At 32.7% G+C, this 21,686-nt stretch overlaps 2 protein-coding genes across 2 annotated transcripts; both read right to left on the bottom strand.

Moving 5' to 3' along the window:
* Nucleotides 1-4,990: 4,990 nt before the first annotated feature.
* On the bottom strand, nt 4,991-7,092 carry LOC136205118 (protein SODIUM POTASSIUM ROOT DEFECTIVE 2). Its single transcript, XM_065995602.1, has 3 exons — nt 6,399-7,092; nt 6,182-6,257; nt 4,991-5,274 (listed from the first exon to the last, which is right to left on the bottom strand). The coding sequence occupies exons 1-3, from the start codon at nt 6,984-6,986 to the stop codon at nt 5,132-5,134; spliced, it is 807 nt and encodes a 268-aa protein (XP_065851674.1). The 5' UTR covers nt 6,987-7,092; the 3' UTR covers nt 4,991-5,131.
* A 5,101-nt stretch (nt 7,093-12,193) lies between these two features.
* Nucleotides 12,194-21,449, bottom strand: LOC136205119 (UDP-glucuronic acid decarboxylase 1). Its single transcript, XM_065995603.1, has 7 exons — nt 20,607-21,449; nt 20,323-20,470; nt 20,142-20,221; nt 13,522-13,605; nt 13,333-13,407; nt 12,908-13,000; nt 12,194-12,707 (listed from the first exon to the last, which is right to left on the bottom strand). The coding sequence occupies exons 1-7, from the start codon at nt 21,237-21,239 to the stop codon at nt 12,501-12,503; spliced, it is 1,320 nt and encodes a 439-aa protein (XP_065851675.1). The 5' UTR covers nt 21,240-21,449; the 3' UTR covers nt 12,194-12,500.
* Nucleotides 21,450-21,686: the final 237 nt, after the last annotated feature.

Here is a 21,686-nt window from a genome sequence, read left to right as displayed (position 1 = left end):
GATCAGGTGTGCAATTTATTACATGTGCATTCCCCTCTGAATACTGAGCGTTACTTAGGTCTCCCTTCTTTAATAGGGAGGTCTAAGACTAGTATTTTTGGATTCCTTAAGGATAGGTTCCGTAAGCGATTTGGTAGTTGGAGTTTCAAATTTCTTTCAATGGCTAGTAGGGATGTTCTGTTAAAATCTGTTGCTCAGGCATTGCCTTCTTTTTGTATGAGCACTTTTCTTTTACCTGAAGCCACTTGTGAGGAGTTGTAGAGAATGATGAATTCATTCTGGTGGGGTACGAAGAGTGGTGGGGGTAGATGTATGCATTGGTTTAGTTGGCACAGGCTGTGTCAGGCTAAGGAATATGGCGGGTTAGGTTATCGGGATTTGAGAGAATTTAACATCTCCCTTTTAGGTAAACAAGGGTGGAAGTTAATTTCGAAACCACATATTATGGCGAGTCGGGTTCTCAAAGCCAAATATTTTAAGAATGACTCATTTTTTACCTCCAAATTAGGCAATAATCCTAGTTATGTTTGGAGGAGTGTGTGGGAGGCTAAGTCGGTTCTGCGAAAAGGCTTGCGATAGAAGATTGGAGATGGGGCTGCTGTATCTGTGTGGAATGACCCATGGCTTAAGGATTGTATGGATTTTACGGTCCAATCACCTATCATTGCGGGGTTGGAAAACCTCCGTGTGTCTGATTTAATGGCTGAAGATGTGCGTGTATGGGATAGGGGACGAATTGAGGGGGTGTTAAATCCGGGTGACGCGGAGGAAGTGTTCAAAATCGTATTACCATATCATGTGCAGGGGGACTGTTTGATTTGTAATTGGACTAAGGATGGGGTTTACTTGTCTAAATCAGGGTATAAGTGTTTGCAAGAAACACGGGTGACAGATTGGAGGGCGGGGGCATGGAAGCGGCTATGGATTCTAGATATTCCGCCTAAGTTTAAGTTGTTCCTATGGAGGCTATGTGTACATTGCTTGCCAACCCGATGTCGTCTCAACGGACGAAATGTTGGTGTTCCCTTAACCTGTGTTTTCTGTTTGCAAGATTCTGAAGATGATGAACATTTGTTTTTCGGGTGTTTATTTGCTGATACCTGCTGGCGAGTGGCGAATGTAACTGAAAATGCTTCTCCAGCTAATTCCGTTAGTGATTGGTTTCTGCGGCTCTGTCTTTATGGATCGGAGGAGTCTGTAACTAGCGTTGCTGCTGTACTATGGACGATCTGGTCTGCTCGTAATCATATTCTATGGAATGGAGGTACAGCATTACCTACTGCTGCTGTTCATGCTTCGGTGCAATATATCCACGATTGGCGGCATTTCAACAAGGCGGATTCTCGCTCGGCTCGACCTGGTGTTTCTGCTCCAAGACGTTGGTGACGTCCGGCTCCTGGCGTGATCAAATGCAACGTTGACGCATCATTGTTTGCACAGGAGAAGCGTTACGGTTCCGGGGCTGTTATTCGCCGGTCAGATGGACAGTTCGTGGCGCTAGGATCTTCGTATGACTTGGGGACTGTTCCTGCGAGTTTGGCGGAAGCCGTTGGGCTAAGACACGCACTTGTGTGGGTAAGCTCCCTTAATTATGATCGAGTTGATTTTGAGGTGGACGCTAAAGCTGTAACGGACAGTCTAATCTCGTCTAAGATTGATATGTCGGAGTATGGAGCTGTTATAACTGATTGTAGACGTATCATTGCTGAAAAGCCTAATTTTCGGGTTTCGTTTATTCTAAGATTAGCGAATGGGGTGGCTCATGTTGTAGCGAAACACGCCCTTTCCAATGCTAATGCTTATGTTGCTTTTACCGTCCCTAGTTGGTTAGAGGACGCGTTATGTAATGATTCTTCTCTTTAATTCAAGTTCACTGATTTGATTCAAAAAAAAAAAAAAAAAATCATAAGATTAAATCTGATGAAGCTTTATTTTCCCATAAAAAATTTTATGTGATTTGAATTTTATTTGAATTTTATCATTATTAATTACTTTAAACTAACTCTTTATCATTCTCAACCTTTTGAAGTTTTTTTTTTTTTTCAAACTCAATTTTTACTCGTAAGGCTAAAAAAATAAATTTTATTTTATAAAAATTATAAGAAATTTATGACTAAAAAAAAAAAAACTAATTTTAAAAGATTAGCATTGTTATAAAAAAAAATATAGGTTGATTACTTTTGAATTTTTAACCTAAGCATACTGAATGCCAAAAGATGTTATCCAACCTTAATGGGCTGCATTTTAGAAAATTGCTATTTAAAATCTGAAATTGTCACCTTGGATATCACAAATTCTCTCAATTATAGAAAGTTATGTTGGATATCTACAACATTTAAGAAATTAAAGCATATAAATGTCAAGTACAATGCTACAATTAGTAAAATATAGGGATAAAGTGTAAAAATACTCTAATGGTGACTGTTAGGAGCAATTTTACCTTTAACGTTTAAAATGATGTAATTTTACTCATAACATTGGCAGCAATTAGCAAGTTTACTCATAACATTATAAGTTAGGTCAATTTCATATATCATTAATTTTACCCCTAACGTTTAAAATGGTGCAATTTTACCCTTAATGTTGGAAGGCAAGAGCAATTTTACCCCTACCGTTGATAAACTGGGTCATCAATTTAAGAAATAATTCATCAAATTGTCTTCTCGGTCATAAATCTTGTCATCTTCACTTCACACATGCGTTATTTTATTAGTAACAAATCACAAACATATATTGGAATGTGAAAAAAATAAAACAATATTAAAAATATACTGTCTTTTGTACGAATTAGATAAAAAAATTTAAAAAATTCACCAAATTTATAAATATTAATCTCCAATTTTATTATTAAATTACAAAAAAATATTATATCATATGCAATTGGTGCAAAATAAAGAAAAAAAATGATTGTATTTTATAATAGTGTCTGAAATTGATCCAATTTATCAACATTAGGGGTAAAATTGCTCTTGGCTACAAACATTAGGGGAAAATTGCACCATTTTAGACGTTAGGGGTAAAATTGCTCCTGACCCCAAAACGTTAGGGGTATTTTTGCACCTTAACCTTAAAAAGAAGCAGTATAGGTAGAGATAGCAGATCGTTTTCAAACTATGACAGATCATAGATGTCAATTGCCACCTCGTAATCGTCGATCTAATTAGCATTAGAAGTTTTTTCTTTTTTTTTTTAAGACATTTTGTATCGAATAGCAATTATATACTAAAACATATTTTTTTCAATTAATGTTATTTTATCTAAAAGAAATTTACATAGAGTTTTGCCCCAATTAAAGCAAGCACATTACAAAAGGGAGTATATATACCTTATAGGACATCTTTAAAGGTAAGCTAATAATATTTTTCTCTTTTCAATATCTATTAATCTTTCATTATACTACTACTACTGACTTTATCATCGAATGTGCCAAAATCCAATAATGTCTCAGAAATTTACATAGCATGAACGTGAATTAGCATGGGTATGGTGTGGCTTAAATGAGCCTCCTATATGACGGATAGGGTTGTAGATGTATAGCCGATTATCTATTAGTATTATTATTATTTTTTTTAATGGAGATTCAGTTCAACTAAAAATTTCTACTAATTTTTCTAATAGGACAGGGAAGGAGAAAAATTCCCAGAGATGAGGTTGGAATGGGGATGGATGGACACCTCTATCCCACCTCACATAAATCTTCATCCCATCCTCACTCCCCACGTGGCTTCATAAATATTTCTAAAATAATATATTTATATAAACTTTAGATATTTATTTTCTATATTTAAATAATATTTCATTTATTTTTATATTTGACTAATTGATATATTACTTATTAATTGTGATTGATGTATTTTTTTATCAAATATACTAATATTTTTTTAGATTATATTTATCTTAGGGTTAAATTTGACCGATAACGACTTCAAAATGAAAATTTTCAAGAATTAAAATTGTTTAATATCATATTTACTATGAAACCATATTTTTTATTTTTCAAAATTATTATTTTTAAAGTTTTCTCTCTCTAAACATTAACTTTATCTCTCATTAAAAAAACAACTTCTAAATGACCTCAAACCTAAAGAGTTTAAGAATTTAAGTTGCTTAAAATATCATTTAACTTTTGAAAATTTTCATTTTGAGATCGTTATCCAAATTTAAGTAATGCTAAATAGATACCTAACACAAATCCAAATCCCTACGAGAAGGATCAATTTTTTCCTTATCTCATAGACGAAGATTCTCCTTCTAAACGAGAGTAGGAGAAGCATTTCCATCCCTACCTTACAGCATTTGCAACCTTAATGACAAACATTATGGTAATAAGAAAATAATTAAAAAGATTTGGAGCTCTAATATGTAGTAAACCAAAATCTTTATATCAGTACATTAAACTTTGATTTTTATTTTTGGATACATTAAACTCATAATAACAGCTTTAACCATAAAACTACTAACAAAATGATATTCATTTTATTTGCGTTTGAATTTTGCATATTACGAAAGAAATTTTGTATATGAGATACAGATCAAAGGAGTAATGATTTTTAACTAGAGTTTAATGTGATAAAAATAAATATGGAGTTTGATGTCTTAAAATAAAAGATGAGAGACCAGTTGACTAAAATTAGAATAATTAGAGGTGTCGCATGGTTTTTGAATATTAAAGAAGCGCATGCAAGAAAAGAAACAGTATTAACACATGGCCATCCTTTTCTATCTTTCTGGTGTTTGGGAAGAAGTATTAATAACAGCAACAGCCTTTTTTTCTGACTTCTTTCAACTGATATTTTCCTCAACTACAACATTAATGAATTCAAATTTCTGCATTCACTGTATATACAGATAGATTTATTGTTTATTTTCATTTTTATTTTTAAGCACAACACAACGCATGCATTCTCTGGAATATATTCTTTCTGGGGTCATTTTCTAGGGAATAATAATAAAGTAATAAACTAATTAAACATGACATAGGGAAGCCCAATTCTAGCATAATCACAGTGCTTTAGTTTACTAAGAAAGATTTGAAAATGGTCAACAAATTAATATTCTTGTTCATGCCCTCACACTAAGAAAATAAGATAGGATTTACACTAAACTGAAGCATAAATTAATGATGAAAAGTTTATTTGGTAGTAGAGAGAGATGGAGGAGTCCAAAATTGAGCAGTTTTAACCTTGGATACACTGGCTAATACACCTAATGGTGTCACTTCTCCTTCTATTGTCACCTTCTTCGCTGCAAAATCTATGTTGAACGACTTTACACCTGATCAACAACACCATCAATTCATGCCTTATGTTTTACAACTATATATTCTCATTATAACATCCAATCCAATATATATTTCATTTTCGGGTAAATTACACCTATAGTCATTGATCTTTACCCATTTAATATTATGGCCACTGAACTTTACACTTTTTAACACTGGTGGCCACTCAACGCCTCAAAACGACCACTGAAAATAATTCGAAGAGTTAATGATATTCTAAAGAACTTTAATTCTTGAAAATTTTCGTTTTGATGTCATTTAGGTGTTGTTTGGTTAGGAGAGAGAAACTGATTTTTTTAAAGAGAGAAAGCTTCAAAAAAATGTGATTTCATGGTAAATGTCGTTCTCAACAATTTTAATTCTTGAATATTTTCATTTTGAGGTCGTTAACGATCATTTTGAGGACTTGATTAACGTTGAGTGGTCACCGATATTAAAAAGTGTAAAGTTTACATACTCTTAAGAATTGAAGTTCAATAGCCACAATGTTAAAATAGACAAAGTTCAATGACCATAGTGTAATTTACCCTTTCATTTTCTTCATTAATCTTCAAAATCAAATGAAACAAGTGATTCCACGCAATTGTAAAGATGTTACACATATGAGGTTTTTTCCATTTACAAAATAAACTTTTCAAATTAACTTGCTTAGCAAACACTCAAAACAAAATTTCAGTAGTTTTTTTCATTTTCATTTGTAGCACTTTTAACATATAGTAATTCATTTTAAAGAAAATGATATGACAATTCTGATTATTGACGATTTCAGTGAAAAATCTGTATAGAAACGTATTTCTTTTTTTTTTGAAGAAGAAGTATAGAAACGTATTTCTAAATGCACGAAATCACAAAAATATATATATTTTTGATTTGCTGTAAATAGAAAAGGCAGGTAGGTACCTTCCATTCTGGATATATGTTTCCTCACTTTTCCTTCGCAGCCTCTGCAGTGCAGTGACACTTTTAATACCACAACCTGCACTTCCGATCCAATTTAATTAAATTAATTTGAAACGAGTGGTCCTATTTGCTAAATAATTACAAAAATTAATTAATGTGAAATTAATAGAAAAAATTAAAACGGAAGAAATGAGTGGTTGGGGAAAAGAACAAACACCTGAGTGGAAGGTCGGAGAGAGGAGTTAGAAGTGGAAGAAGACGAAGACGAAGATGAATGGAGATTATGAGTAATCGCCGATTGAGGAGGAGGAGGAGGAGGAGGAGCAACCAATGCCAAAACTGGATCATATTCAATCAAATCCTTCTCACTCAACAAATATCTCGACGATCCAGGCGGTGTTATCAAATCACTAACGCTTTTTCCCCAATTTTTCTTAACAATTACATCATCTCTCGCGGCCGGAGTACTAGAATCCTTCTTCTTACGGCCATCCTCACTCGTCGGCCGTTTATTGGAAGAGCTTTTCTTGTCTTTTTTAGCGTTTGATTTTCTGGAGATTTTCTGAGTGATCTGCTCTTTGGTAGTCTTTTGAAGAAGACGATAAGGTTGAGGATTAATAGGCGGTGGCTGAGAAGTACAAGGAGGCAATGATAGAGTTTTAGGAGTTCTTCTGAGGTCTCTGATAATCGGATTGTGACGGTCGATGGTTCGGCCGCCGAATTGATTGGAAGAGGAGGAGGAAGAGGAGGGTTGATCAAGGCTCATGCATACGGCCGTTGAAGCTTGAGAAGCACAGGAATTCATATCTTTGATATAGAAGAGTAGACCTACTTCTCTACTCTCCTTTTATGTTTTCCTATAGTAATTCAATTAAAATGTAAGGTACTATTAGCTTCACGCATAAATTATATGGTGCGGACATATAACAAAATTTCTCCTCTATTTATTTGATTCCCTTTTATTAAAGGTCTTTTCCGAAAAAAAAAAAAAAATAAATTTACATCCCGTTGAAAAATACTACTTAATTTAAAGTACATGAAATGTAACTATTATAAACCTAATAAATAAATTTAATAACTCTTAATGACTAATTAAGAGTGTAACTTAACACCACATAACTTCTCATAAGTTATTCTAAAATTACTTAATAACAATTAACATAAAGACTATTAATTATAAATTTATTATTTCAACATTTAAAACTTTTATTTTTAACAGGAAAAGACAAGCAAGATGAGAAAATGGAATAAACAAACACCCCTTAAATATTTATATTATGTTTTTACTATTATTTAATTATTAATATAATAATTATAATATAGATTAAATTAATATAAAAAATAGTAAAAATATAAATATAGAATTGTTATACATCAATAAAATTTTGGATCACCAAAAAAATATATATTTTGCATCTTATACATTCTTTTAATAAAAATTTATTTATGAAAATGATTATTAGTTTAATTAATGTAAACAATAAATAAATAAATAAATAAATATAAAATATCATATACCAAACAGAAATTGTTAGAATTGTTAAATAGTAGTTCTGATTTTTATTTTTTAGATATTTTTAGGCAGAAAAGCAAATTTTGATCCTTTTACTTAGCTTGATATATAATATAAGTACATGCTTTTTTTTTAGAACTATATAAGTACATGCTTTGAAATATATATATAAAAAATATACGTTAAGGTGGAAAGTATATGGATGCCGATAGATTAAAGTAACATTTTATCGTGTTTTTCTGTAATAAAGAAGCAGGCGAATATAATTTACGGGTAACGGTCAATATTTTTAAATAAGAAAAATTGACTTGTCCTCCACTTTTGGGCAACATACTAACTTAAGGATACACATTTCTTTTTTAATATTATAATATGTGATCAAACTAACAATTGCGAGCACTAATTGTGAAAAACAACATTTACTTTAAAAGTTTAAATTGGTAAGGTGTAAAGAATAATTTTTATTATTATTTCTTTTGATACATTTTCATATGTGAAGGTTCAGAATTAGAGTTAGATTAGTTAGGTAATGTAAAAATTCGTAGAATTATACTTTTTTTTTTTTTTGGAAGAGATAGAATTATACTTAATGAGAGTCAATAATACAATTTAATTCAATATTCAGTATTCAGTTATTCAATCTAGTTCAAGGATCTCCAAAATATTTTCTTAATAGTGAGATTTAAAATTCTCTAAATTTATATTTGATGTAAATCAACAGTACTACAATTTAGTTGGATTCTAAAAAAAATCAACCACTCAATCTAAATCTTTTTATTTAGATATTCGGTTTGGTTCAAAAATCTTTATCATCCGTGCTCAGCTTAACTCAGAGTTCTCATTTAAGTCCGTAGAAAAAGCTCAAACTGGTAACTAAGACAGTATGAGAGTAACTTTAATCAAATTAAAGTTAAACTAAAGATTAACATGTAAAAGAAAGTGATATTATTTCTTATATTTTTGGCAACATGAGAGAAGAGAATAGAACACTCTAAAAGCTGAGCTTTATGAGATGCAATGCAACCACCTTTTCCTACTCTTTTAAATGGATGAAAGTGCCTTTGTTCTTCTTCTATATTATACCTAACTTTTTCCTTTTCCAAACCAAAATAAATATTATGAAAAATATAAAGCTAACTTCCACTCTATCTATTACTCTAACTTTTAACTGAAAGAATTTTGGATTGGTTAGAACGGTAAAGAGTTGAATATCTGTTTATCAGATTTAAAATTTGATTTCTTATTCCGTTAAAATTTAGCCATTTTTAATAGGTAATCTAATAAAACTAAAGATTTATACATATAGAATTATCCGATAACTAATGGATGCTCCAACTCCTGACCTCGTATGGATAACATATTGAATTTGGACATGGCTTAAATATATCTTTTGCTTTTTTTTTTTTTTTTTTTGCTTAAATATATCTTTTACCCCTTTCAAAATCTATAGACGATCAATAGAATATTTTTAATGTATTAAGTCTTTGAACGATTTGTTTGATGTTTACTTTACTGAAAAATACATCATAATTGATTGTTCCGTTAAAAATAAATATTCTAAATTTTTACCAAACATTTTTTTATCTACTATTTAGAATTAAGTTCCGACAAAACCGAAGCTTAAACTGGAAGCAATATGTTTTGAGGTCACGGGGGATTTTCCATTTACACAAGTGTGTTGATTTGATTAAATAATAATAGTAAGTGAGTACTTAGCAGGGCATTAAAAAAGCACCAGCTGTAACTGCAGGCAGAGTGGCCTACTGATTAAATGCTTAATTTATAAGATATTTGTCCATATATCATTTCTATTTAATTTCATGCTCAGACTCTTTTGTCTTTCACTCTCAATACGACAGACATTGCAACGGTAAATTTTCTGCTTCTTTTTTCACAATCCATTCATTCATTTCATACTTTCATTTTATATGCATTTGACATTTGTTTCAACAAGATCACCAATATTTATCTTATCTCAGTTAACTAATATGATATCGGAAAATATTGGATAAGAAAAACACATGTTGGAAAATAAATATTTTCTACTGTTTGGCTATAATGGAAAACGAGATTTTAATAGTTGGATTTGGTTTTTAGAGTTATTAATTGGAATGTCCACCTTTCAAAAAAAAAAAAATAGAACATCTATGTGAAATAAATAACGAAATATTTGAAGACTTGATAGGTATCTTTGTCAGTATTTACTGCCTCCAAGTATCAGGAATGGACACTAATGACATAAAACTTAATATTTTAACACCAAAATCATCCAACTTTACATTTGATTCTCTTATGGTCTTTTACCAGATTCCAATAATAACAGCTACCCAAAAGGACTCATAATAATAAACTACATGCCACCAAATCTAACTCGGTCAATTTCTTTCACTTTTTCTTTTTCGATTTCTCGCATCAACATAACCTAGTAAAGCTAAACTAGACATTTTTTTATTTTTAAACCCCCGGTGAAAAAATTGTAGCTTACGTGCACATGTTCTTTTTAATATCTGTTGTTTTTAGAATTCAGATAAAAAATACTGCAAAGAGAAATCAAATACAAAAATTAGATGATTTTAATTTAAAAAATATATATATTTATGAAATTAATATTCTATTTCTAATACTTGAAAGATACCGATTATAATTCACTGGTACAACATTATTGTATTATTTTTATTGGGACCAAGATAAAATGAATTTTGGTGATGGAAATTATATATTAAAAAATTCTAATGGGAACATATGGTGCCAGATACTAAAAGATTTGGGATTTTTTTGGCATTTGCTTTAGTGTGGGTGGATGAGACACAAAGTCACTTTCCTTCTCTCCCACAAACTCTATCCTTCACTTCACTTCACTACCAGAAGAATCAGATACTTGTAAAAATTTGCTTTCTTCTTTTCTATATATTCTTCCTTTATTATTTCCAACTTCAACACGATTCTTTATTATCTTTCTCCTATTTATAAATTTTTTTATTCTTCATGGAATACATTTTATCAATAAAATTCAATTGCCCTTTATAATTTAAAATCATCATATTTTACTCTCTAAACTTACTAAAAGTGATCCATTGAAACTCTAAAATCTACTTAATAGAACAAGATAAAATTTGGAAAAAATTGATTAAACAAGTTCAGAGGTCCCTAAATTATTGTAAGCAAGTCTTGCGAGCAAATATATCACTTGAAAAGTTCAGAAATTTAATAGGTGTTCAAAAGGAAAATAAGTTCGAAGTATAGAATGACAATTTACTTTTTTTAGACAACTACATCAGGTTAGGATTAAGCCTTTATTCTTTCTTTTGTTTTATCATTAAATTAACTTCTTGAAGATGCACCTTAATCAAGTGAGAATGATTATTTCCACTTTCTATATTGAGCAGCTCTTTGTATATATACAAAAGTATAATTTACTAGCACAAAAATAATGATGCTTGTGATTGTGGCATTGCCTTTCCAAGTAACCAAATGCTCCACGGATATATAGATAGTTCCAAAAATTTTTTTACTATCTTTAATTTATTCCAATAATAACAAATAATTAGTTTTTCTTGTTTTTTTCCACTAATCAAGAGAAAATAATTCTGGTAATTCATTAGAGAAGAAAAAAAATAGTTATAATGTAGAAAAATACCTCCAATGTTACACCAAAGAACAATTTTATATCTAACGTCATAAACAACACAATTATACTCCTATCAAAGTAAGTTGGACCATTTTATCCCTAACATCTAAAAGTTAGATTAATTTTCAATCATTATTAACGGAACACTCTACACTATCATTAATCTTATTATCTCCACTCCACATGTGTGTAATGTTAATTTTTTTTTTTTATCTCATCTTCCATATCAGATCAAAGAAGCAAGCATGTTCATGTATGCACGTACCTTTAAATAAGTGATAACATCACACGCATGGAGTACAAATAATAAAATTAATGACTACATAGAATATAATTGTAATTAGGGGTAAAATTTCTCAAACTTTGTATAAATATATTAATTATTACATTAGAAGTAAAATTGGTCAATGTTTAGAAATTTTTGCATCTTATATCTTAAAAAATATCTTATGCTATAGTGTATATAATTTTAAATGAGAAAGGTCAAAGAAGAAAACTGTTGGAAGTGGTGAGCACCTTTAATTTATTTTGCTTTCAATCAATAAGTATATATGGTCCCCTATTAAGACAATCACTGCCATACGAATTCAACCATTAAAAAGCATAACCACCATATACATATATATGCATAAATAAAGCATTCTAAAACCCTGAAAACTTTTTTCTTGACCTCTTCTTCATCTATAAATCTACACATTAAATCTTTAGATAGTACAATTTAACCTTTGATCAATGTATTTAACCCTTTGGTCAATGGCTCAATTTGTAAATCTTATCAAGGGTTAAATGTTTAAAGGTGTAAAATTTATTAAAAAAAAAAAAAAGAAAGGCAGAAGATATTTTATGTTATAACTACTAAAAGATTCAGAACTTCATGGAAATATAACTAGATATCTGAAACAGACCAAAAGATATTTCATGTTGTCCATTTTCTCTTGATACATGGAAGTGGGAATACAAGCTACTTTTTTCCTTTTTCCAAAAATTGAAATCATAAAAGCTATTAAAGAATGGGAATTTGAAAAATTTGTGCTGAAAAGCACATAATCTGGGAAGATCATTGATACATTCGCTGTAGGCACGTTGCTATATTTTCAAAGGATCGTAGATTATGAAAGAGAAGGTAAAAAGTAATGAAGACTTCACACTATACATACTTGTTTCGGAAGTCATTTCAGTTAAAGCCCTTTTCCTTCATCTTCATTCAAAATGCGATTCCGGAAGTCATTCACCATAAGAGGAAGTCCATCTCTCAATGAAATTTTTGGCTCCCAGTTTAGCAGCTGTTTTGCTTTGCTGATATCAGGCTTTCTCTTATGCGGATCATCAGCAGTATTTGGTCTGAAGTCTATTGTGGCACTTGAATCAATTGTTTCCTTCACAACCTACATTTTCAAATAAAACCAATTTTCAGAAGGATTGAAACACGCTTATACGGTGATACTCATTACTCGTAAGCAGAAGCTGATCTCTCTTTACTGCACAAACTAATCATTTGGTTCGTGTATGCAACAGTAAAAATATTAATAAAAAATATTGACTATCCACAAACTAATCATATTAATAAATTCAAAGAGAGGCAAACCTCAGCAAGTTCCAGCATAGTGAATTCCCCTGGGTTGCCAAGATTGAAAGGCCCAATATGCTCATTTTCCATTAACGCCACCAGTCCATCAACCTGTCATTCAGAAATACTAGATCAATTTTTTTTTCTTTTTTAGTAAAACTCGAGCCGGGAACATTAAGGTTAAAGTCCTCCCACTAGGTGTTCTTCCCAGGATTTTAACATGGCCTCTCTCCCTGGGGAGATGCCACTTAACAGAACAATAATTTCTCTGTTGAAACATCACAAGACAGATGAAAAATACACATCTATAAGAGATTTTGTAACAAATTTGAAACCTCTTCTCAGAATTCCGTATCACAGCTGATAATGAAAAACCAGGTCCAGATAGTCTAGGACAAAATCATATCACAATCAAAATTCATTGGAGATAATCTATGACATACCAGATCAGAAACATATTGAAAGCTCCTGGTCTGTTTCCCATCACCATAGACAGTCAAAGGTTGTTTACGAATAGCCTGTACCATTCTTAGGTAGTCAGAGAAAATGAATTTCTATATATCCTGCATTCTAAGCATCAGCTAATTTAATTTACACCACTAAATGCCAAATTATCAAATTAAAAGTCATACCTGAGCAACAAAATTACTGACAACACGGCCATCATCCAAGCACATACGAGGCCCATAGGTATTAAAAATGCGAGCAATTCGCACCTGCAAGAAGAGAAGAAAATAATTTTTTTTTAAAAAATCCATTCTAAACCATCAGAAAAATTGCAAAAATATGGGCAAGACAACCACTACATGGAGACAAGGATAGAAAATTTCATCATACCAATATCCTTCCAGCATAGAATTGAACAAGTTGTATCATATTGAAAATTGATCTCAAAAATATAATAATATATCCAGGACGACGAAGCTTAGAAGAATACTTAGAAATTGATTGTATCTCTGGTCAGTAATCAGCAATATTTTTTCACTCAACAAGAAATGTACTTGAAAAATGAGGAAGATATTGTAACTCATCTCACCTTGCCTACCCTAACACCTCTATATTTTCTCACATCATTTATACCTACGCCAAAACACATTATATTAGTACTTATTGGGTTAGTTTTCATACCAAACTCAGGCTTATCTCAAAAACAGAGAGAACAAAAGTCAATGACAAGGCAGTAGGCTCTAGTTGTCTAGGTTGCTCATAGTAAGAGATGAAAATATTGTGCCATTCGAAGTAGTAGATTTCAAATGACAGCACATGAACTGAGAATGAAAAAAGGCGAGGGAATAAAGCAGAGAAAATAAAGGAAAAGTCACTGTGACTAGAATCTTATGATTCGATTCAGCTCTATTTCGAGCTGAATCTATAGGGAGAATCTAAATTATAACAAAATCTTACAATTCGAATCGATTCAGCTCTATTTTGAGGCAGATCTATAGGAAGAAATCTAAATTATAACAGAATCGGATGTCAATCGCTGGAATCAGCGGTGAATCGACTGAATCGGTCCAATTCCACCTATTCATGAAATATGCTAAAAAAATCATGATAAAAACTACCACAGCAGATTCCAAATTGTAGTTTAGGAAAACTAGAAGTCTCTAATGAAGGAAGGAAATAAATTAGTGGAGAAGAACTAATCAAAAATTAAAAAATAAGAAATAAAATTAAGGGTTAAGGTGCAAAAATATCCCTAACATTTTGGGTCAGGAGCAATTTTACCCCTAACGTCTAAAATGATGCAATTTTTATCTCTAATGTTGGAAGCCAAGAGCAGTTTTACCCCTAACGTTGATAAATTGGGCAATTTTGAGAAATAATTCATCAAACTGTCTTCTCGGTCATGAATCTTGTCATCTACACTTCACACATGCGTTATTTTATCAGTAACAAATCACAAACATATGTTGGGATGCGAAAAAAATACGAAAAAAATATTAAAAATATACTGTCTTTTGTACGAATTAAACAAAAAAAATTCAAAAAATTCACCGAATTTATAAATATTAATCTCCAATTTTATTATTAAATTACAAAAAACATTATATCCTTTTTTTAGAACAAATTGATATGCAATTGGTGCAAAATAAAGAAAAAAAATGACTGTATTTTATAATAGTGTCTGAAACTTGGCTACAAACATTAGGGGTAAAATTGCACCATTTTAGACGTTAGGAGTAAAATTGCTCCTCACCCAAAACGTTAGGGGTATTTTTGCACCTTAACCCTAAAATTAATTATAATTAATCCTTAACAAATCAAGCACACATTAACATACATGACTTTCCAATTTCAAATCAATACGCAAGTCCCATCCCATCCCATTCAGAAAACGTCTTTGGCACTTTGCTTTGTCGTGGTGCAACAACAGATGATCAGAAGCAAATTATCTTCATCATCGTTCATCAAAAACTTCAACAACACTAACTATGAAACTCACTCTCCTCTAGTCCGATTGTTACCTATCAAGTTATCAACTCAAACTAGTTCCATTCCATCATTATCAAGTTGACAACAAGAAAATTGCATTTCTAGGCTAATATTTGATAATATTTTAAGTTCAACATGGTAATTTTTTTTATTTTTTCAATATTATGAATTTGAACCGAATCTTACAATTCGATTCGATTCACGAGTCACAAAATGAGGATTTTGACTCACTAGTCGAATCTCGATTTGACAACTATGGGAAAAGTAAATTAAATATTAGAAAAAAATTGCTGCTTTCTAAGAGGCCAACTAACCACTTCCTGTTAGTGCATAGGCAATACTATATACTATTGAAGTACTTTTACATGGTACATGCAGACAATGTCATTACCTCTGTTTATATGGATATATCATTTGACTTAATGTGGTTTCATTGTAATTACAAATTTATCAGCAGAAGCCTTTCTTATCCATTTTCCACGAACACTCCTCATTTTGACCTCTATACTAACTCTCTCTTCATGTTCATCTCCCTGCATTTCATTTGTTATTATTTCCATGCAAAAGAAATTGAAACAGTTCTAATCTCACCAGTCCACTTACAGTAGGGATAAGAAGCCCAAATTATATTATGTTACTCCAAATAACCTTACCAAATATCATAACCAAAACATACTTATTCGAAGTATAATGTAGTAGAAACAATTTACTTGATCCGAGTATGGAGCGGCAAAGAAAAAATAAGTACTACTGTACTAAACTACTTGATATTGTAACTCTTCGCCTTTCACATGATGAGTAACTTAGTTTATGGCTTTCAATACATTTAAAAAATCAGACAATGTATTGAAAAAAAAGCAATAATCAGCAACATATTTTGACTCATCAAGAAATGGACTTCAAAAATGAGCAAGATATCATGACTCAACTCACCATGCCTATTCCACATCATTTATAGCTATGCAAAATACATTATACTAGTACCGATTGAGTTAGTTTTCATTCCAAAACTCTGTCAACAAGGGAAACAAAGGTACATAAAATAGTGGAGTGGAAGTGTAGGGAATATGCATGTTTTTCTGTTTGAGAAATCAAGTGAAAGGAACAAAAGATAAATTCTCACCTTGAATCCCTAAATATAGTCATCTCCAGTCTAAGAACAAAGGGAGAAGAAAGTATGATGTGAGGCAACTACTTAATAATCTGATTTAACCTTTGCTGTAGCTACTAATTGTCATGCCACATAGAACCAAACCATCTGCATATGCAAACCTCACACTTTTTTACTTTCTTAATTCCACATCTCTTTGTAAACATCTTAGATGGATCATTTCCAGAAGAAAAACGGATATGGGAAACGTAGTTTGTGATTGAACTCAAAAACAGAGAAAACAAAAGTCAATGACAAGATAGTAGGTTCTAGTTGTCTATGTTGCTCGTAGTAAGAGCTGAAAACATAGTTTTTAAAGGCGAAAGGTGAGTCTAGGCGATAAGGGCAAAGGTGAGGCGAGAGGTGACCGCCTCTTGCACAGAGGTGAAAAACAAATTAGAAAAACACAGAAAACAAAACTATTACTCAAATTGACTAGTTTAACTTCAAAAGTTGTAAACCAAATTAAACTAATAATCTAATAATAAAATCCTAATTCCTAATAACACAATATCAAACATCATCATCTAAATCCCAAAATAAAACTAATAGCCTAATAATAAAACTAAATCTAAATAACATAAAATCAAACATCATCCTTTATCCATCTAATAATTAACAGCCTATCAAATTACAACAGTTTAAGACTACTTGCATTTGTCAAGAGTTTTAACAACCGGGAAAACCTAGGATCCAAGCACTAGTCCCTTATCCATATTATGGGTAGCTTGTAGTATCATAAATGATGAAGAAAAAGTAAGTGCTACTGTACTAGATATTTTAACTCTTCACCTTTCACATGATGACTCAATTAGTTTAAGGCTTCCATCATGACCCTAACAATATCAGGCGCTCACAGCTCTGTTTGATGCCAAACAACCCAATACAGGTTATTAATATTTTTGTTCCATTCACTTAGCAATTCTGTAACTGCACTTTGATTTGCTTAAAAGCTAATTTTTCTTGTGGTCAAACTATAGATAAAATCAAACTTATGACCCTCCACAACTGTTCCTTTGAGTCCACTTCTATGACTTCTCTTTCCTGGAAGGCTCAATTCAATCAGTCTCTCAAACATCTTGATCTTGCTCTCTCAAATCCCAAAGTTCACACTAATCTTTCACGTTGAGGGATAGTAATCTTTCAGTGTTGTAAGTAAAATGCAATTTAAAAGGTTGCATAAATTTTCCATAATTTGATTCACTAGGTTTTGCTCAGTGGAGAATATAGAGTGAAATGATTAAAGTAATAAACAAACAACAACAAACTCTTAATTCCGAAATGATTCGGGGTCGGCTAACATGAACCATCATATAAAACCGTGAAATCAAGTCGTGTCAACGACACAAATTCTCTCCTTCCACTCTGTCCTATCCACTACCATATTTTCCTCAATCCCCCAGTAAACTCATGTCACTCTCTATCACCCTCCTCCAAGTTTGCTTAGGTCTTCCTCTACCCCTCACCATTACATCCCTTTGCCACTCTTCAGTCCTCCTAACCGGCGCATCAAGCGCTCTTCGTCTTACATGTCCAAACCACCTTAGTCGGTTTTCCCTCATTTTATTCTCAATAGATGTAACCCCTACTTTTGTCCTAATTATTTCATTACTCACCCGATCCTTTCTCGTATGACCACACATCCATCTCAACATACGCATCTCCGTCACCGACATCTTATGAATGTGACAGTGTTTCACTGTCCAACACTCTGATTGCCGTGCGGTAGAATTTTCCCTTCAATCTATTAGGCATGTCGGGGTCACAAAGGAAACCTGTAGCACTCTTCCACTTCACCCAACCAGATTTCATCCTATGAGCAACATCTTCATCTACTTCTCCATCCGTTTGGATAATAGACCCTAAATACCGGAAGCAATCCGAGGCCTGAACAACTCTCCCATCTAGGGTGATTGTTCCTGCCTCCTTACTCCTATCGACGCTAAACTTACACTCCAAATATTGTCTTACTTCGGCTCAACTTAAAGCCTCTAGATTCTAAAGTTTGTCTCCATAGTTCCAACTTCTTCTCCACGCCTTCTTTCGTCTCATCCACCAACACAATATCATATGCAAACAACATGCACCATGGTATACCATCTTGAAGTGAACTCGTTAGTTCATCCATAACGATGGTAAAAAGAAATGGGCTTAGTGCGGAACCTTGATGCACTCCAATCGTAATAGGGAACTCTTCAGTCTTCCCAACACTGGTACGTACACTCGTGCATGCTCCCTCATACATGTCCTTTATGATGTCAATATATTTCTGCGAAATGTCTTTCCTTATTAAGACCCACCAAAGTACTTCCCTTGGTACCTTATCATATGCCTTCTCCAAGTCAATGAAAACCATATGCAAATCTTTCTTCTTATTTTGATAGTGCTCCATTAATTGTCTCATTAGATGGATGACTTCCATACTTAATCTTCCTGGCATAAAGCCAAACTGGTTTTCCGAGATCTTCACCGTCCTCCTTAGCCTTGGTTCGATCACTTGCTCCCAAAGTTTCATAGTGTGACTCATTAATTTGATTCCTCGATAGTTGGCACAATCTTGGACATCGCCTTTGTTCATATAAAAAGGGATTAGGATACTTTTCCTCCATTCTGATGGCATCTTATTGTTTCTCCAAATTTTGTTGAAGAACGTCGTCAACCATTCAATTTCTCTCTCTCCCAAACATCTCCAAATCTCAATAGGGATGCCATCAGGTCCTACTGCTTTCTTCAATCTCATCTTATTTAATGTCATTTTGACTTCACCCTTTTGAATTCTCCGCATGCAGTCACGATTTATCATATCGTGAGGGATACTTATATCTCCAACAAGTGTTTCATTCTATCTAAACAAAATGCATTAATATGCAACTAATATTGTTAAACTATTTTCTCAACCCATTATGCACTCAATTTCATTTTTAGAACCCATTATACACCAAATTTATACTTTTTTATACACTTATAATCTGTTTATTTTGTTCTTTCATTGTATATCTACCATTTTATTTTTCTCACACTTTCAGTGTTTCAAACTACATATATTAGAAGCATCAAGTTAGAGTTCAAGAAAAACTGTCCAAGTGAATGGAAATTAATAGTTGAGGTGCATTATGTGTCACCAAAAATAGAGAAATTTGGGAAAGAATGAAATAATTTGAAGAAGTTTATGCTCAAATGTACGCATAACCCATTATGACTCCATGTTTTATAAAGTTACTATCGTTCTTGTTTTCTTATAATAGATTGCAACCAATATTTTCACTCACATACATATGAGTAGTTGTTCAACCTTTTGTAGCATTATTCATTGAGGTAATAGCTAAACCACAGATTTTAGGTTTCCTACGTCATATCATTAGTATGTTATACACCCCTGAAGTTTCAAACTTAGGGACTAAAAGATTGGACCACCTTAAAAAAGGGCACATGTGATGAACACAAGTCATATATTCATTGATTACATAGAGTTCTTGTATGTTTTATACATGGGAGAAACCTGGGGAAGGTGCATTGCTGCCTTTGCATTGAATTATTTACAGCATCGATCATCTAATATGCAGCAAAAGACAGACATGCAAAAAGACCGAGCAATAGCATTTATAATTAAGAGCATGATCACAAGTCACAATAGCTTAAATACACTCGGTAACAAAAATCATTTACCTCAACATCATCACCTCTGTGGTAATCCATAGTTAAGGTTTCTGCTGTCCTTTTTCCTTCATCATAGCAGCTCCTCTCCCCTAAACAATATCAAGTTCAGAAGAAAATACAGTTATCAGTAACTACTAACTACTTTCATCATCTCTCGTATCCAATATAAGTTTTGTTATTAGCAGCTAACCTATTGGATTTACATGCCCCCAATAAGTCTCCTTCTGCGGATGCTCAAGCGGATCTCCATATACTTCACTGGTGCTGGTGAGCAAAAATCTGGCCCCTACTCTCTTTGCCAAACCCAACATGTTAAGCGTACCCATCACATTGGTCTTGTAAAGAAGGATTCACAGTCAAGGATCCGCAAAAAACAATTCCAAATTATCGCCATAAAAATGACACTAAATACATTAAAAAAAAATCATAATAAATTCTTATATCAAAGAATCACAAATTTGAATAAAAGGATATGATAGTCTTGACTGGATTGTACTTATAATGAACCGGAGAAGCGGGACATGCCAAGTGATAGATCTGATCGACTTCCAATAGTATTGGCTCGACGACATCATGGCGAATCAGCTCAAATCTAGGATTTCCAAATAGATGCACCAAATTTTCCTTTCTACCAGTGAAAAAATTATCGATCACAATAACCTCATCGCCGCGGGAAATCAACTTGTCGACCAAATGGCTTCCGACGAAGCCAGCGCCACCGGTAACAACAATCCGCAACCTACGGCGACCGACAGCAGCAGGGACTCGAGAAGCGAAGGAATGCTTGGGGAAGAATGAGGATGAGGATGAGGAGGAGGAGGAGGATGATGATGATGAAGAGTCGAAGGCAGTACGAGTAGAGATTGAAGAGAGGGAGTGTTGGGGGTCAGAAGGAGTAAGGCGAGAAAGAGTGGGCTGAAAGACGAAGAAAGTGGAGCCAATGAGGATTCCGACGAAGATGAAGAGAAGACGCTGCTCCTTGAGGATGTAATGAATAGATCTAGGGAAAGATCTTGGGTGTTTAAGGGCCTTAGGAGAGTAGGAATTCGGATTCTCCTCGTCTCGCCGGTGATTAACGCTTGTTTGTTTGTGTAGCTGTTTCATCATGGCGATGGCGGTTTCAGAATTGAGATTTTAGGATGAACAATTTGAGATCGAAAGAAGCATTTAGAGTTTGATTCTTTTCATTTAGATTTGTTGGGAAGAAGAAGAAGAAGGCCAGCAGCGAACCAGTGAATCAAACTAATGACTGCGTGTGCAGGAGCTAATTAGTATTTAATTACTATTTTAGTACTAACATTGATATTAGGAAAGGCTTTCTTCAATAAAACGCAGCATCTTTGCCCCCGTCCAAATCGGTTGTTTACTTGTCCCATTTATTGGCTAAAAACTAACTTCATTTTGCATTTAGTACTAATGTTTTAGATTTTTACACATTGATTTCGTAATCTTTTAATTTAAAATAGGGAAAATTACTAAACTAGTCTCTTTTAGGGGTTAGTTTACATTTCTAATTTCTTTCAAAAAAAATTTACAAAACTAACTTATTTTAAC

The sequence above is a fragment of the Euphorbia lathyris genome, chromosome 9 (genome assembly GCF_963576675.1).
Source record: "Euphorbia lathyris chromosome 9, ddEupLath1.1, whole genome shotgun sequence".
Lineage (NCBI taxonomy): Eukaryota > Viridiplantae > Streptophyta > Magnoliopsida > Malpighiales > Euphorbiaceae > Euphorbia > Euphorbia lathyris.
Note: the sequence above shows the minus strand (reverse complement) of the source record. Positions and strands in the feature narration are given on the sequence as shown.

Coding starts and splice junctions, on each gene's coding strand:
- LOC136205118 (XM_065995602.1), bottom strand. CDS start 6,986: ATGAATTCCTGTGCTTCTCAAGCTTCAACGGCCGTATGCATGAGCCTT. Junction 6,258..6,398: donor CTCTCCGACCTTCCACTCAG/GTGTTTGTTCTT, acceptor TCGGAAGTGCAG/GTTGTGGTATTAAAAGTGTC. Junction 5,275..6,181: donor ACATATATCCAGAATGGAAG/GTACCTACCTGC, acceptor GTTGTTGATCAG/GTGTAAAGTCGTTCAACATA.
- LOC136205119 (XM_065995603.1), bottom strand. CDS start 21,239: ATGATGAAACAGCTACACAAACAAACAAGCGTTAATCACCGGCGAGAC. Junction 20,222..20,322: donor GGGGCATGTAAATCCAATAG/GTTAGCTGCTAA, acceptor GATATTGTTTAG/GGGAGAGGAGCTGCTATGAT. Junction 13,001..13,332: donor TTCAATATGTTTCTGATCTG/GTATGTCATAGA, acceptor TCTGAATGACAG/GTTGATGGACTGGTGGCGTT.